Genomic DNA, 18,142 nt, shown 5'->3' with positions numbered 1-18,142 from the left:
CGACTAGAGAATTGTAAATGTTACACCCTTGTTCAAAAAAGGTTGTAAGGATAAACCCAGCAACTACAGGCCAGTCAGTTTAACCTCAGTAGAGACGAAGCTTTTAGAAATGATAATCAGGGACAAAGTTAACAGTTACTTGGACAACTGTGGATTAATTAAGGAAAGCCAGCACGGATTTGTTAAAGGCAAATCGTGTTTTACTAACTTGATCGAGTTTTTTGATGAGGTAACGGAGGGTTGATGAGGGCAATGCAGTTGACGTGGTGTACATGGACTTCTAAAAAGCATTTGATAAAGTGCCAGCAAAGTTGAAGCCCATGGAATAAAAGGCACAGTGGCAGCATGGATACGGAATTGGCTAAGTGTCAGGTAACAGAGTAGTAGTGAACGGTTGTTTTTCAGACTGGAGGGAAGTATACAGTGGTGTTCCCCAAGGGTCGGTACTAGGACCACAGCTTTTCTTGATATATATTCATGACTTGGACTTGGACAGGGCACAATTTCAAAATCTGCAGATGAGACAAAACTTGAAATATAGTGAACAGTGAGGAGGAGAGTGATGGACTTCAAGAGGACATGGTCAGGCTGGTGAAATGGGCGGACACGTGTCAGATGAAATTTAACGCAGAAAAGTGCAAAGTGATACATTTTGGTAGGAAGAACAAGGAGAGGCAATATAAACCAAATGGTAAAATCTTAAAGTGGGTGCATGAACAGAGATACCTGGGGGTATATGTGCACAAATCATTGAAGGTGGCAGGGCAGGTTGAGAAAGCAATTAAAAAAGCATATGGGACCCTGGGCTTCATAAATAGAGGCATAGAGTACAAAAGCAAGGAAGTTATGATGAACCTTTGTAAAACACTGGTTCGGCCTCAACTGGAGTATTGTGTCCAATTCTGGGCACCGCACTTTAGGAAGGATGTGAAGGCCTTGGAGAGGGTGCAGAAAAGATTTACGAGAATGGTTCCAGGGATGAGGGACTTCAGTTACATGGATAGACTGGAGAAGCTGGGCTTGTTCTCCTTAGAGCAGAGAAGGTTAAGAGGAGATTTGATAGAGGTGTTCAAAATCATGAGGGGTCTAGACAGAGTAGATAGAGAAACTGTTCCCATTGGCGGAAGGGTGGAGAACCAGAGGACACGGATTTAAAGTGACTGGCAGAAGAACCAAAGGCGACATGAGGAAAATCTTTTTTATGCAGTGAGTGGTTAGGATCTGGAATGCGCTGCCTGAAAGGGTGGTGGAGGCAGATTCAGTTGTGGCTTTCAAAAGGGAATTGGGTAAGTACCTGAAGGAAAAGAATTTGCAGGGGTACGAGGAAAGGGCGGGGGAGTGAGACTAACTGACGTACTCTTGTAGAGAGCCGGCACAGGCTCGACGGGTCGAATAGCCTCCTTTTGCACTGTAACCATTCTATGATTTGATTTTTCTCAATTGTATACTTGCACATGGGATGTATTTATTAATTACTGCATAAAATATGACAGTATGGTATTAGGATATCAGTTTATGGGTAAGACATTTATACTAATGTGACCGTTTAAATGAAGAACTGATTTACATTCAACTAAATGATACTGAGTCCCTTATTCTATTGCCTAATTGTACATGTACATGCACTGAATTACCCTCACTGTATGTTTGATGTGCTTCTAAAGAAATTAACGGAGGAACTGTCATCATTTAGCAAAATATGTATAAAAGAATGCTCATAAATGGAACATTAAACTTGGAAGGTAAACACAGCATGAGTTAAAAGTGATGGTGACACTTGACTAAAGCTGTATGTTTTCTTCAACCTTTCACTATTTTTCTAAAGTAAATGAGCCTGCAGTGCCAAACAGAATGGAAAATGCCGAAGATACAAGTCTGATCTGTGAGGAGGATTTGCTGGACACTATTTTCTATGCCTGTGACATAAGGCAGAGAGGTAAAGCAGTTCTACCTTCACCATTCAGATAATAACATTTTGGGGTACGATATTCGAGTAAAGGATGAACAGGCTGGGTCTCTTTTTGAAAAGAGAAGGCTGAGGGGTGAGCTAATAGAGGTCTATAAAATTATGAAAGGTTTTGATAGAGTGGATACAGAGAGTGTTTTCACTTACATAGAAACATAGAAGATAGGAGCAGGAGTAGGCCATTCGACCCCCTCAAGCCTGCTCCACCATTCAATGAGATCATGGCTGATCATCCAAATTCAGTATCCTGTTCCTGCCTTCTCTCCATATCCCTTGATCCCTTTAGCCTTAAGAAATATATCCAACTCCTTCTTGAATATATTTAATGAATTGGCCTCTACTGCCTTCTTTGGTAGAGAATTCCACAGGTTCACCACTCTCTGGGTGAAGAAATTCCTCCTCATCTCTGTCCTAAATGGCTTACCCCTTATCCTTAGACTGTGACCCCTGGTTCTGGACTCCCCGACCATCGGGAGCATCCTTCCAGCATCTAGTCTGTCTAGTCCTGTTAGAATTTTATAAGTTTCGATGAGATCCCCTCTCATTCTTCTAAACTCCAGCAAGTACAAGCCCAATCGACCCAATCTCTCCTCATACGTCATTCCTGCCATCCCAGGTATCAGCCTGGTGAATCTTCGCTGCACTCCTTCCATGGCAAGAACATCCTTCCTCCGATAAGGCGACCAAAACTGCACACAATACTCAAGATGTGGTCTCACCAAGGCCCTGTACAACTGCAGCAAGACATCCTTGTTCCTGTACTCAAACCCTCTCGCTACGAAGGTCAACATACCATTTGCCTTCTTAACCGCCTGCTGCACCTGCATGCTTACTTTCAGCGACTGGTGCACAAGGACGCCCAGGTCTTGTTGCACTTCCCCTTCTCCCAATCTATTGCCATTCAGATAATAATCTGCCTTCCTGTTTTTGACACCAAAGTGGATAACCTCGCATTTATCCACATTATATTGCATCTGCCATGCTTCTGCCCAATCACCTGACCTGTTCAAATCATACACATGCCCACCCAGCTTTGTGTCATCTGCAAACTTGGAGATATTACATCTAGTTTCCTCGTCCAGATAATTAATATATATTGTGAATAGCTGGGGTCCAAGGACCGACCCCTGCGGTACCCCACTAGTCACTGCCTGCCACTCGGAAAAAGAGCCATTTATTCCAACTCTTTGCTTTCTGTCTGCCAACCAGTTCTCTATCCAAGTCAATACCTTGCCCCCAATCCCATGTGCCTTAATTTTACACGCTAATCTTTGATGTGGGACCTTATCGAAAGCCTTTTGAAAATCCACTGGTTCTCCCTTATCTATTTTACCAGTTACATCCTCAAAAAATTCCAGGGGGGAAGAGCAAAATTAGAGGCCATCAACATAAGATAGTCACCAAGCAATCCAATAGGGAATTCAGAAGAAACTTCTTTACCCAAAGAGTGGTGAGAATGTGGAACTAGCTACCATAGGGAGTGGTTGAAGTGAATAGTATAGATGTATTTAAGGGGAAGCTAGATACGCATGTAAGGGAGAAGGGAATAGAGGGTTATGCTGATAGTTAGATGAGGAAAGATGGGAGGAGGCTCGAGTAGAGCGTGAACGTCGGCATGGACTGGTTGGGCCGAATGGTCTGTTTCTGTGCTGTATGTTCTATGTAATTGGAGACATGATGTGTGGTGAGTGTAGCATGCTTGGGAGGAACAGGTGTCTTTCGACCTCTGGATCCCAAAGCTCTCCATCACTGGGATTTGCCTCGCCTCATGTCTGGGTCTGTTGTAGACTCATTGATAGAGATTGATTGCCCTGATTAGTCAACAACTCCATTATTGTATCATGTGACTCCCAGGATGCTAGAAGGTGATCTAGATGGACCTTGCTCTCTCCATCTAGCAATTCCTAATTTTTATTAGATAACCATCTAGAATGACGAGTACTGTGGCCTAAACACGGTGTTGCTCCTGTTGCTTTCCCTTGTAATAATGTGTCAGGCAGTTTAGAAAATGAGTGATGTCTCCGTTCATGTGTTTCTCCAGGAGAGGGCAATATGCTCCACATTAGTAAACTGATTTGACCGTTGTTTGAATATTGAACAGCTGTTGCTATGGAAAGTGACTAAGGAGACTCCACTGTAGCAGGAGTGTTAGATCCCATTCAGGAGGCCACAGTTTGGTCTCTGCCTTGACTGGCATTCAGACTTTGCCACTTTCTACAGGCAAGTTTTCAATCCATCCTTAACCGAATTGTAAATCGCACATGGGTGGCGGGGGAGGTGGGTCCAATTGTTCTCCTTAGGGCAGAGAAGGCTAAGAGGAGATTTGATAGAGGTGTTTAATAAAATCATGTAAGGTTTAGATAGAATAAATAAGGAGAAAGAGAAATGGTTACCAATCGTTGAAGGGTCGATAACCAGTGGGCACAGATTTAAGGTGATTGGCAAAAGAGCCAGAGGCGACATGAGGAAAACCTTTTTTACGCAATGAGTGGTTAGGATTTGGAATGCACAGCCTGATGGGGTGGTGGATACAGATTCAATAGTAGCCTTCAAAAGGGAATGGGATAAATATTTGAAGGCGAAAAAGTTGCCGTAATAAAGCGGGGAGTGGGACAAATTGGATTGCTCTTCGAAAGAGCCAGCGCAGACTCGACAGGTCGAATAGCCGCCTCCTGTGCTGTACTATTCTATGATTCTAATTCATGAGGGGACGTGAAGTTGGTGGCTTTGCCACTTGCATAGTGTGTCCCACTGGGAAAGCTGGAATGTCTCAGCTGTTGACTTCTCGCTGGTAATCCCATGTCTAGTGGGATTAGTTTGACCCCATGAAATCTCATCAAAGTGAATAATGATCCGCATTATCAAAAAAGTTTGGGCCCATTCCTTTCTGCAGGGAAAGTGGCTGTTTCTGAGATCGTGGACTACCTGCGACACACCACGAGCCGCAGCTCTGAGGACAGTGGCCTTGAGGATTTGTGCAACATGCTGGACCCAGATAACAAGGATGTCTCTATTGATCTGGACACTTATCGTGCGGTGATGAAAGAGTGGATCGAAGACTGTAGGAGGAGAAGGTTAGGAATAGCAAGGACTATAAGTATAGTTTGTATGACTGGAGCCCTGGTCTGTGCTGAGCCCAAGTGACTGATTTATGTTATATTCTGCTACCTGATAAGTTGTACATTCAATGAATTCAATAAATCTGGTGAATTGTGAGCTGGCATCAGAACAAATGAGCATGCATGTTGGCAGATTGTTGAAAAACCCAGCTTGGTTCACTTACGTCCATCAGGGAAAGGGAATCTGCCACCCTTTACCCAGTCTGACTCCAGTCCTACTCTACATGGTTGACTCTTGATGCCCTCTGAAGTGGCCTCGCAAGCCATTCCATTGTGCAAACAATTGGCTAAGGAGGAGGCCCACCAACACCACCTTGGGGCAAAGGGTGGACGATAAATGTGGCCTCACCAGCGCCACCCACAAACCAAGAATATTTAAGTACTATTGTCCATCTGGATCACCTGCATTTGGATTCTGGTTCTATACTTTTCTCCCCCGCCACCTTCCTCCTGCTGCCCTATTTAGGTAGTTTGAGAGCAAGTACAGTAACATTTTAGGAAATGAGAATCGATTGGTTCAAGAAAAACCTTGAACTTGTTGACTTTTATCTTCCTGTGTTGGTTGCAGTACTTTTCACACTTCATTATTTGTATCCTTTTTAATATTTAAATTCAAGGTGATCATTTACTGTTTGGCCAATCTGCCTGCTGGTACGTTACATTACCCTTCACTATTGTGCTGATGTGGGACTTTCGAATGGTTATTGAGTAGGATTGTGTGCGCTTGTTCCTTTTAACTTGCTCGCCATGTGAAGTCCAACACTGATCGAAGTGACTCCCAGCAATGCATGTTTGTTTGTGTGTGTACGTAACATGACAGGATGTGGTTTCAGCTCTGTGGCGTGAGTGTTGGCTTCTACCATTACCTAGGTTGCCTGAGGAAGGAAAACTAAAGGTCAAGATAGCCAGCTCTCTGCTCTCTTTTCTCTCTTTCCCCCCCCCCCCCCCCCCCCAACCCCAAACTGTATATTTCTTTATAGCTGGTTGCAGGGCCTAGGGGACAGGTTCATATGCATCCTCTCTGTCAAAACGCTGTGTAGCGTAAGATGACTTCAGGATGTGGGGAGATGAGCGAGAAATACATGATCTTAAAATGAGATTCCTACAGTCACTTCATTGTAACACTTCCTCTCTTGCACACTTGATTGGCTAAACGTAGCGATGTTGTTGACCATTAAGAACGTGAACAGCGCTGGGAGTGAATCCTGATGGGAACTGCTCCCTTAAGCTTATTTGTGAAAGTCCAGCAAGAACTTAAAAGGTTTGACACGAATGTTTTCACTGGTACAACTGCAAAAATGCAAATGGTTACTTGTCTAGCACCTTGTGCTTTTGCCTGCAAATACTCAGTAAAAACACCTTGAATCGATTGTGGTGAAGCTGAGAGGAGTGTTCACCAATCCAAAGGAACTGTGGATGCTGTGTGAGTTTTCTTGTACCACGGGGGTACACCTGTGCACGAATAGGACAGGATGGCCTGAAATTAGTGAGCCCCAGAAGCTTGGTAATTGATCTGATATCTTGATTCAGTTCAACGCTTTGTCCCAAGGAATGTGGAATGTACGTACAGAACGCTTCCCTCCGCAGTTTCATCTCCGTGCTCTGCTTATGGCTCAAAATGTGAACTTTTCCACTGACTGCAGCATTGAAGCGTTTGTACCAAACTATATCTTTTTGCATAAAATGCTATTTTTTTTCTTTCCTGGAATGTATTTTATGTTTTACTTCAGCCCTGGCAGGTTCTAATTGAGTCTATATGTAAGTATTAATGATGCAAGTGCTGGAAATGAATCTGGCTTACAATGGATTATTGATTTAAGCGATATTTTCTTCTACATTGGATGTGTTATAGTATCCATGAGGAGACACAAGAAGCTGTAAATGTTAATGAAGATGTTGTCCAACTTGGCGATGGTCTTGTATCAGGTAATGCCTTTCACGGTCGATCTATCGCTTAAAATTTTTCCCCCTGGTGCTATTGCGTGCTCTTTCCCCGGGGTCAAATTTTAGACGCTAGTTTTGTTTCGCAGATGTTTTTAAGTATGTCGCCTAACGCCCAGCTTAAGCTCATACAAACTTTGGTCATTTTTGTTAGGAATAAAATTTTCCGATGCAATCGATCGAACAGGGGGAAGCTTGGAGGCATTTGGCGGGGAAATTTCAAGAGGAGACCTGTAAGCAATGCATTTGTTAAGTTGATATCACTGTGGATGGCGTGTGGTTCCGTGTGAATGGTCAATTGCACACAATGAGCACTTCCTGTAAGCATCACACTTGTCATGTCACATTATACCCATCACACTTTCGCACCACCTGTGGCTCACCAGGGAAGATCTTTTGTGATAAATGATCACTTTTTTTTTCTGTCCTCTTTCCACACCACCCAACCCAATATCCAATTTTAAATGTAATTCTGTAACTCACTGCCACATAGTGGTTAATGCAGCTGGCATTGATGCAGACATGAGGTAGAGGGATACAGGAGGTGCAGGATGAGAGGAAGCTTGTGTGACGTGCAAACACCAGCTTAGACAAGTTGGGCCGAATGGCCAGTTTCTGTGTTGTAGATGCTATGGGGTGGAAATTAGTTTCGGCCCATTTCTGGGTATAGAAACGGGTCATATTTAATAGAAAACGTGCACTGTTATAGCGCCTTTCATGTTTGAAGTGCAGTCACTGTTTCGTAGGCAAAGGTGGCAGCTGATTTGTGTGCAGCAAGGTCGAACAAACAGTAAATGAGGAACATCTGCCCTCTTAACTCCATTACCTTACCTTACGAGAAATATTGGCAATGGGCTATCACTTGTGAAACTGTTAAATTTGGAGTAGATCTTCTTTATTTAAAAAATATATGTGTGTATATGTATGTATTTTGGGAGGAAAGTCCTATGAAAGGATTCCCACTTGTGAATTGGATGGAGAGCCACCTTCATTGTAGATGAAGTACACGCCTCATGAGGCCACTACCTTTTGTTGTGTTGCTCCAGTCAAGATCTGCTGGCTGTGGCTTATGTGGAGACTGAGTATGAGAGTTCCTCGTGCTTGTCCATTTGTTTGGTCCTGTGCTGTTTTACCATGTATGGGCGGGAGCCCAGAGACGGTTGGAAGTGAAAGAAGGAAGAAAGAAAGACTTGCATTTATGTAGCACCTTCCACAACTTCGGGACATCCCAAAGTACTTTTGAAGCGTAGTCAGTGTTGTAATGTATATTATGTCCGTGTGTAATTGAGACACGGACTGCAGGATTTGGTTACAACAGGTCTTTACTGAGTGGAGACAAACTGGAACTAACTATGCAAAGTTACTACACAGGCTTATATACAGGGGTGGTCACTAGTACTGCAGTATACAGGGGCTGCAGAATATAGTTCCCTCTGCAAAGTACATACACTACAATTCCTCCCCTTTTAGCTAAACAGTACATAACATTCGATTAATAATTAAATAACATTTACAATTACAGTTGCTAGATACATTAGCTGAAGTTAAGCAATTATAAGTTCAGTCTTTGAGGAGGCTTCCTGATTCTGTCTGGATAACGCCTCTTTGGGGTATCCGGTTCTTCTGGCAAAGTTGATTCGGGATCAACGTCATTTTGGTTCGTCTGCTTCCAATATCACCGATTCTGAGGTAGATGCAATTGGTACTTCGGTTTCATCACCAGGTGTATCGGATCGTGGTGTGGAATTGATGTTTTCCAGTGACTCTAGAATCTGGTCAGCATGGCGTCTTACAATGCTCTCTCCAACATCCACGGTATACATTAGGGGTCCTTGCCGTGTGCAGATCGTTCCTGGCTGCCATTTCTCTGTGTGGTAGTCCTGGGCCAAAACTGGTTGACCTATCTTAAAACTCCTGGTTGGCCTTTCATTCATATTCTGAAACTGCCTGTTCTCCACATCTCGTCTGATGTTTGGCTTAACCAAATCCAAGTGGCATCATAGTCTTCGATTGAAGAACATCATGGCTGGAGTTTGGTTGGTAACCGCATGTGTCGCATTCTGGTAGGCAAACAAGAAGTTATCCACCTTGTGTTGTAGGGGTATGTCTTCATTACACATTGCCTGGATAGCCTTCTCGAATGTTTGAACGAACCTCTCAGCCAATCCATTGGTGGCTGGATGATATGGGGCGGATGTGTAATGCTTAACACCATTGTTCTTTACGAACCTCCGGAACTCTTCAGACACAAACTGTGGCCCATTGTCGGAGCAAATCTGTTCAGGCAGCCCATTTCTGGCGAATATGGTTCGTAAGACTGTGATAGTTTTTTCTGTGGTGGTTGAGGACATTTTTATTACCTCTGGCCACTTTGAGCATCCACTGCAATTAAAAACATCGAGTCCATAAATGGACCAGCAAAATCAATGTGCACCCTTTGCCATGGAGATGAGGGCCACTCCCATGGATGTAGAGGGGCTTGTGGTGGGGCGTTTTGGACCTTCTGGCATCCTGTACAGCTCTTGGTCATCTCTTCGATTTCTCTATCGATTCCCGGCCACCACACAAACGCTCTGGCTAAGTTCTTCATTTTTACCCCTCCCAGATGACCCTCATGAAGCTCATTGAGCACTCTATCCTTCAATTTGGGTGGAATTACTACTCTGTATCCACACATCAAGGTTCCTCTGCACACTGACAGCTGTTCTCTTCTCGGCGAGAATGCTGGCAGCAGTGGTTCGCCATGTGCTGGCCATCCCTTCACTGTTAAATCATAGACCTAGGAGAGTGTCGGGTCATTTTGTGTTTCCTTTTCTATGTTTGCATTCGTCACAGGTAGACATTCGGCTATGGTCGAGTGGAATATCTCCACAGGATCCACTGCAGGTGCTTCTTCCACCGTCGGCAACGGTAGGCACGACAATCCATCAGCATTCCCATGCTGTTTAGTTCCTTTGTACTCGATGTCATATTGGTGTGCCCCTAGGAAAAGGGACCACCTCTGTAGCCGTTGTGCTGCCATTATCGGGACGCCCTTCTGAGGGTTGAAAATGGAGACGAGGTTGATGATCAGTTAGTAGAGTAAATTTCTGACCGTGCAGGTAGTGATTGAACTTCTTCACCCCCCCCACCCCCCCCCACACACACCAGGCTGAGGGCCTCTGTCAATCTGGGTGCAGTTACGCTCGGCTGAAGTTAACGAGCGTGACGCAAAAGCTATCAGCCTCTCTGAACCATCAAGGAATTTATGTGACCGTACCGCTCCAATGCCGTAGGGAGACGCATCACATGCCAGTCTTATCGGTAGTGATGGGTTGTAGTGAGCCAATACTTCTCTTGAAGTGATTAGGTCTTTACTCTTCTGAAAGGCCCGCTTACATTCATCGCTCCATTTCCATGCTACTCCAGTTTGTAGTAGGGCATTCAGTGGGTGCAGAATTGTGGACAAATTCGGCAAAAACTTATGGTAGTAATTCACCAATCCGAGGAATGACCTCAGTTGCGACACATTTTCAGGCGCTGGAGCCTTAACCACCGCTTCAATTTTGTCAGGGGACTTATGTAACCCCTCTTCATCAATCACGTGGCCACAATATGATATCTGTTTCTTAAAAAACTCACACTTGGGGCGATTGGCTCGTAGCCCATGTTCTCTTAGTCTAGTGAGCACCTGCTCTAGGTTGGCAAGGTGTTCGCTGTCATCTTCACCTGTCACTAGGATGTTGTCCAAGTAACAGAGTCCCCGGAATCCCTTGCAGGACTTGTTCCATCGCTCTTTGCCATATCGCCGGAGCTGATGCTACTCCGAATACCAGTCGATTATACTGGTAAAGACCTTTGTGAGTGTTTATCGTGAGATACATCCTAGAGGATTCTTCAACCTCCATCTGCAAATATGCTTGTGCTAGGTCAATTTTTGTAAAACGCTTCGCTCCAGATAGTGAGGCGAAAATATCTTCTATCCTCGGGAGAGGATATTGTACTGTGTGAAGGACTGGGTTCACCGTCACCTTGAAGTCCCCACAGATGCGAACCTTCCTTGGCTCCTCAGACTTATTGTTTAACATTTTCTTCATGACCGGAACGATGGGTGTCGCCCACTCGCTCCAGTCTACCTTAGATAACACGCCTGCATTCTCCAGATTCTCCAGCTCTGCCTCGACGGCTGGTCGAATTGCATACGGTACCGGTCTTGCTTTGAAAAACTTGGGAATTGCATTCTCTTCTATTTTTATCGAGGTGGTTACGCCTTTAAGAGTTCCCAGTTCTTGTTGAAATACCTCTTTGGCGTCAGCTAAGATTTTTGACAATCGTCCAGGTGTGACGTCATCATCCTTTTTACCAGCCACCGTCAGTGCCTGAATGGAGTGCCAGTCTAAACTTATCTTTCTGATCCATTCACGTCCCAGTAACGGTGGTCCACCATCTTGCAGTATGTACAGATACAATTTCTGTATTTCCTTGCCGTTGTATTCGACAGGCACCCTTATTTTCCCTCTGGGGTATACTTTCTGCCCCGTATACGTCTTCAAGGCAATGGATGTCTCTTTCAAGGGTATGTGTGAGAATAGCCACTCGTAGTCTCGTCGATTCATGACGGTCAGGGCTGATCCTGTATCCAATTCCATTTTGACTTGGGACCCTGCTATCGTGAGGGTGACCCACGTGGTTCGGTGATCCTCTTTTGCGATTACGTTGTGAAGTTTGAGACAGCTTAGCCTCTTGTTCCCGGATTCACTATTGCTCTTCTGGTCTTCGGAACTACTGTCCGTCATCTTTTGTACTTTCCTGTACTGTTCCTTAGTAGCATTTTTGTTGTCGTTAGTCTTCTTCCCAGACCTGCAAACTCGTGCAATGTGTCCCATCTTTCCGCATTGCCTGCATAGTTTGTCCTTGGACCAGCAGTCCTTCTGGTCATGGGTTGTTCTGCCGCAGCGATAACATTTTTCAAATCCCCGTGTCATTTTGTGGGTGCCGTTTTCCTGTGGCTTTTGTTGTATTTCCGCAGCTCCCCTTGCTGCTGCTTCATACGATACTGCCACGCTGAAAGCCTTATCTAGCATCAGCTCTTTCTCTGAGAGTAACCTCTTCTGGGTTCCTTCACTGGAGTCCACAGACAAATTTGTCCCGTAGAGTATCTGTCAGTCCTGCTCCGAACTGGTAGTGCTTTGATAGCTTGCGTAGTTCCGTAAGGTAATCAGCATTGCTCTCATCTTTATGCTGATTTCTCCTGTGGCATTTAAATCTTTCTGCTATCAGCAGCGGTGTAGGATTTAGGTGTTCCTGTAGGATATCAACAATTTCGTTAAAACTCTTCGCCATCGGTTTGGCTGGAGTGATCAGGTTCCGCAATAGGCCGTACGTTCTTGGGCCCATTATGTTTAGTTATACCGATGCCTTTTTCTCATCGGCTACTTCATTTGCCTTGCAATATACTTCGACTCTTTCCACATACGTGGTCCAGTCTTCTATTGCATTATCGAAGGCAGTGATATTGCCAGTCTTCGGCATCTTGGAAATCTAAGATTGCGCCTCCCGCGCTTTACCACCTTCCCCGCTGGATTAAGATGGCGCCTCCCGCGCTTTCTGTCTTCTCCGCTGCTGCTAGCGCTGTTGCTGGCGTTTTATGCCTCGATGGCGACGCCCTATGGTCTTCACGCACTTTTCCCTCGCGCTGCTGCTAACGCCGCTCTCCACGGTTCCCGTGGCAAACTGCAGCTCCTCGCGGCTTTCTGTGCTTCTAATTTCTTTTATTTTCCCGTCATCAGAGCAATCCTACGGGACACTTTCCTCTTGGGTCTGTACGCTGCCCGGCTTCGTAGCACCGGCCGTGCCCTGTGTGCTCCACCCTCTCTCTCTCTTCCCGACAATGCTGCTCGGCCCCGTTGAAAAGCCACCCGATCGAGCTCTAGCCCGCCGCAGCCCAGGAAGGATCAGTGTACTACCTGCCACCAGCCCGATTAGCTGGAACACCATAGACTGGATAACCAAGCCCCGCTCTCGACAGCCTCTCCTGCAAATCTTCAACTCCGATGAATCAGAGGTGGTTGCCCACGGTCGACGCCCGTTTCTTCTGTTTTTTTTTTCTTCCTTCTGGCCTCGACCTCTGACAACTTCGTTTCAGGGATGGATCCCCATGAGGTGGTGCAGACTGTAGGTAAGTCCGGATCTGCTCGTCGCCAGTATTATGTCCGTGTGTAATTGAGACACGGACTGCAGGATTTGGTTACAACAGGTCTTTACTGAGTGGAGACAAACTGGAACTAACTATGCAAAGTTACTACACAGACTACAGGGGTGGTCACTACTGGTACTGCAGTATACAGGGGCTGCAGAATATAGTTCCTTCTGCAAAGTACATACACTACAATGTAGGAAATGCAGCAGCCGATTTGTGCACAGCAAGCTCCCACAATGTGATAATGACCAGATCACCTGTTTTCAGGTGTTGGTTGAGGGATAAATATTGGCCAAGACACACACAAGCATAGAAAAATAGGAGCCAGAGTAGGCCATTCGGCCCTTCGCGCCTGCTCCACCATTCAATATGATCATGGCTGATCCTCCGTCTCAATACCATATTCCCGCTCTCTCCCCATACCCCTTGACGCCTTTTGCGCCTAGAAATCTATCTATCTCTCCTTCTTAAATATATTCAGTGACTTGGCCTCCACAGCCTTCTGTGCTGGAGAATTCCACAGGTTCACCACCCTCTGAGTGAAGGAATTTCTCACAGGGGACAACACTCCTGCTCCTCTTCTGAACAGTGCCTTGGGATCTTTTACCTCCACCTGAGGGAAGGTGGGGCCTTGGCTTAAGGTCTCGGCTAAAAGACGGCACCTCTGTTACCTTTCAAGGCCATCGACCCGAAACGTTAACTCTGTTTCTCTCCCCACAGATGCTGCCTGACCTGCTGAGTCTTTCCAGCATTTACTGTTTTTATTTAACACTAACTGTTGCTCTAGCTCTGACCTTGATGAATCTGATCAATTCTGTGCCAAGAGCTGACGGTCAACCCTTGTCGTTAGAGGAGACCGAAACGCTACTTCGATTAATAATTCAATCCTTTAAATTTTTTGCTCTTCAGTTTATGTAATGAGCACGTATCCCTGAAAACTTGTGCAATTTGCAAGAATACGACAAGAATGTTGCAGCTCAAGACCGCGTGCAATGCAACTAGCTTAATTGAAGCTGCAGTCAGTGCAAACTGTAACCCCACACCACTGAAGTGAGTGAGTAAACACAGCTGTTTCTGGTGAAATAAATGAAGCACTTCAGACGCTATAACCGGCGACTTTGAAATTGATAATGCAAATGAATAATGCTTCTGGCTCGAGGAACAGCACCTTATCTTCCAATTAGGCACTTTACAGCATTCTGGACACAATACCGAGTTCAACAATCAGACCATATTCTCGGCCCCTATTATTTATTTATTTACTTTCTCTCACATGGCAGCTGTCGATTATTCTGCCATCGCCATTTACACCTCATCTAGACTCATCTTTTGTTTCTTGTCCCATTACCTTCTCCTTTTGCCTTGCACCATCATCCCCTTTGACTTTTAATCTCTCTTGCCTTCCACCCTATCACAGACCTTCCTTTTTGTTCTTTCCTCCCCTCCCCCCTCTCCCTGCCTCTGTACACTTGCTTAAAAACCTGTTCCACCTCTAACTTATTCCAGTTTTGATGAAGGGTCATGACCTGAGACGTTAACTCTGTCTCTCTCCACAGATGCTGCCTGACCTGCTGAGTGTTTCCAGCATTTTCTGTTGTTATTTCAATGCTTCTTGCTGTTTGGCTGATATAAGCGACCGCCCGTTTTAAACGTAGCTATTTTAACTGGCGGGGGCTGTACCATGCGTTTGAGCTGTCGATTCATTTACTTGATGCTTCATGCCCACTGTACTGGTAACAGTCTTACCCCGCCCACCCAAAGCAGTACTATTATAAACAGCCAGTTATTGAATGCAAGGACAGTGAAGAGGAATGATTTTCGTGGGCTGGATGTGCCTTCTGCAGTGTGATGTTACGCTTGTTGCTTTTTTTTGCCAAAAATAATAACCGTTTGTTGTATTCTGCGTAAATGTGTGAAACGCAAGGGGAAGTGTTTCTGCATGGCTGGTTTGATGAAGCAAGAAGGAACTGCAGGGCACACAGCCAGCATGAACGTACTGGCTTCACCACATGGCGTTAACTCTGCTTCAGATGGAACCAACCTGCCTACAGCCCCTCAACCAACCTAATAAGGGCACACCACAATCTAGGTTACTGTTTACAACTTTACAAACAACACTATTGTGACCAGGGGGCATTTGCAAAATCCATTAAGAGAATTAATGGCCATGACTAGGCTTCAGTTTGTTTGATATGACCATTGGCAGAGAAGGCTATGTGATATGTTGCTGTTTTGCGTAGCATCGAACCATGTTGCCCAACCCTCGATTTAAAGAAAGAACTGGCATTTATATAGCAACTCCTACAAACATCAATGAGATCATCGGTTTTAGTGTTTGAAGGATAAATATTGACCAGGACATCAGGAGGACTCTCCTGCTCCTCCTCGAATAGTGCCGTGGGAACTCGTGTCCACCCGTGAGGGCAGACGGAGCCTCGGTTTAACGTCTCATCTGTGAAATGGTATCTCGTACAGTGCAGCACTCCCTCGGTACTGCACTGGAGTGTCAGCCAAGACTTTGGGCCAGCAATTAGGATCGGGTGCTTGCCGCGCGTGCAAGCCCCCGATCTGCACTCACCCCTGCGCGCTGACATCTGAAGCCTGGGCCTGCTTGCATTTCCTGTCACTGGCCCGGTTCCGATGTCGGCGCGATGTGCTTACCTGATCCAGCGGCGTAGTTAGTACGATGTGCTGGCTGGGATCAGGTGAGCACTCTGCAGCCAATCAGGGGAGGGGAAACTCATTCATGAGTTTGATTGTGAAGACTGTCAAACTCATGAAAAGTACGGGCGCCCAAAAGACTAGTTTAACTTTAATTAAAATTTAAAAAAAATCCCAATAATTAAATAAACTATAAATAACTTTAAAAAACCATTTAAAACAATTAATAAAATTTGATTTTTTTTTTTTACGAATTCAGGTCTAAAAATAAACTTACCTTACTGTAAAGTCCTTAAAAACAACGAAGCTGTGAAAAAAATGTAATAATTTTAAATAATAGACCACTTACCTTCAAGAATCCACTGCTTACGCCTCCTTTTTTCATTTCCAAAAAGTTCAGTCCCTTGCACACGCGCAAACCTGTCTAAACGAAGGAAGTTCAACGCGTGCGCGCAGCGTCCTGTGCGCACGCATTGGACCTCTTAACCCCTTAGTTTGATGTAGAGGAAATGCCGGTTTCCCGTGCATGCTGGAATCCGGCACTTCCAACGGGCCCACGCGCGAGTACACCGTCCGTACTCACGCGTTGGGACTGGAATTACTGCACCTTTGTGTTGAAGTCTCGAGTGGGGATTCAGCCCACGACCACCTGACTCCGAGGCAAGCGTGCTACCAGTCAGCCAAGGCTGCAACCATCTTTGTATTTAACAACAGCTTGTATTTATATAGCACCTTTGAATGTAGTCCAAGCTTCCTGTTGGGATTCTCCTCAATGTGTAGGAAAATGAGGGAGAATTCAGGCAGTGAAAGCTCCAGGATTGCTGCTGTCTGCTCTGTCCCCGACCATCACAAGCAAATAGTGGCGGGGGCTCAGGGCTTGGATTGCTGGAGGATTTGTTGCTCATCCACCCTGCTTGCAGCACCTTCCCGACTCTCACCCCAAATATTTACCCACTGAAGGCTCAGCTCTCTGTCTTTGACGGAGCTGCGATTCTGACCTTAGGGGGCACTTCTGCCTTTTAAGGTCCCTCACTGACTCCCATGGTGTTGTTGCTGTGTCCCACCAGCAACATCCTCAATACTCACCTCCTGGCGCTGGTGCGTGACCTCTTGGCCGTCAGGAATCCTGCGGGCATCCCACCATGCATACTGTGGTGTATGTGCCTTTAAGAGCCCCCTGTATACTGTAATGCCGGTAATGGCCACCCGGGCTATATAAGCCTGTATAGTGTCTTGTATCTGTTAGTTCACCTCCAGACTTTGTTCAGTAAACACCTGTGAAACCAACTCCTGCATTCCGTGTCTCCATTAACACACGGATACAACACATACGGAGTAAGGCACCGACATGGAAATGGGCTTCTTTTGGGGCGGATTCAAAGTGACAGGTGAAAGTCCTGCTGCAACTTCCCTGAAAAGAAGAATCCCAGCACACTGTTTCTACCTATGACCATTTTGATGCCCTCCCATTGGAGGCGTGCATCATTCTACAGGCTGGTGGAGGTCTGTTGCTCTCTCTCCTGCTACCAATAAAGTTATTTTAATCTCGGTGATTTATATTCCTCTAAGCATTGCCTTTCATATGCCCACTGTTATTGGAAGAGAATCTAGTACCACACTCTGCTGTTCTTGCTTCCCTTTTACACCTTTAATCCAGCTCTCTAAACATGCTGAACTATTTCCTGGAGAGCTAGCCCTCCACTGCTCCTGCATTCCTTCCCAGCCCACTAAGCATGTGAAATTATCTGTGGTGTGCCTTCTTCCCCTTTGAACGCTGCTCCATTGTCCTTTTCTGTATGTGCTACCACTTCTCTAATCAGCCCTCCATTGACAGTAACTGACTGGAAACAATGGGTACAGTAGCTTTTTAGTCCCTTTGTACTGGAACTAGGTCGGTTAATTGTGAAACTGAATTTAATAAATCTAGTAACTTGTGACAAACACCAGGGGGGGGGGGGGGTGCAGGAAGAGAGGGGTAAAGGCCACAAAAATTGCCAGATTGTTGCAAAAACCCAACTAATGTCTTTTGGGGAAGGAACCTGCCACCCAACTGATTCGCTAATGTTCCTTTAGGGAGGGAAACCTGCCGTCCTTGCCTGTCTGTTCTGTGACTCCAGACCCACTCCAACGTGGTTGACTCTTAACTGCCCTCTGAAGTGGCCCAGCAAGCCATTCAGTTGGACAGGGCAACTAGGGATGGGCAATAAATGCCGGCCTTGCTTCCAGAGCATTTTTAAGTGTGCATACAACAATTTTCAAAGGCCAACCCTTCTAAGG

General features: G+C 45.5%; 1 protein-coding gene across 5 annotated transcripts in view; it reads left to right on the top strand.

The window, feature by feature from the left end:
• irag2 (inositol 1,4,5-triphosphate receptor associated 2) overlaps window positions 1-18,142 on the top strand; it is a 184,640-nt gene that overhangs the window by 7,043 nt on the left and 159,455 nt on the right. For all 5 annotated transcript variants that reach the window (XM_086009980.1, XM_086009978.1, XM_086009979.1 and 2 more), the window contains exons 3-6: window positions 1,826-1,936; window positions 4,860-5,040; window positions 6,938-7,011; window positions 7,181-7,259. In XM_086009980.1, the coding sequence (XP_085866106.1) occupies window positions 1,826-1,936; window positions 4,860-5,040; window positions 6,938-7,011; window positions 7,181-7,259 (445 nt within the window). The remainder of the gene's footprint in view (window positions 1-1,825; window positions 1,937-4,859; window positions 5,041-6,937; window positions 7,012-7,180; window positions 7,260-18,142) is intronic.

Source organism: Somniosus microcephalus, chromosome 17 (genome assembly GCF_052327205.1).
Source record: "Somniosus microcephalus isolate GS21.2 chromosome 17, FLI_Smic_1.0, whole genome shotgun sequence".
NCBI lineage: Eukaryota > Metazoa > Chordata > Chondrichthyes > Squaliformes > Somniosidae > Somniosus > Somniosus microcephalus.
Note: the sequence above shows the minus strand (reverse complement) of the source record. Positions and strands in the feature narration are given on the sequence as shown.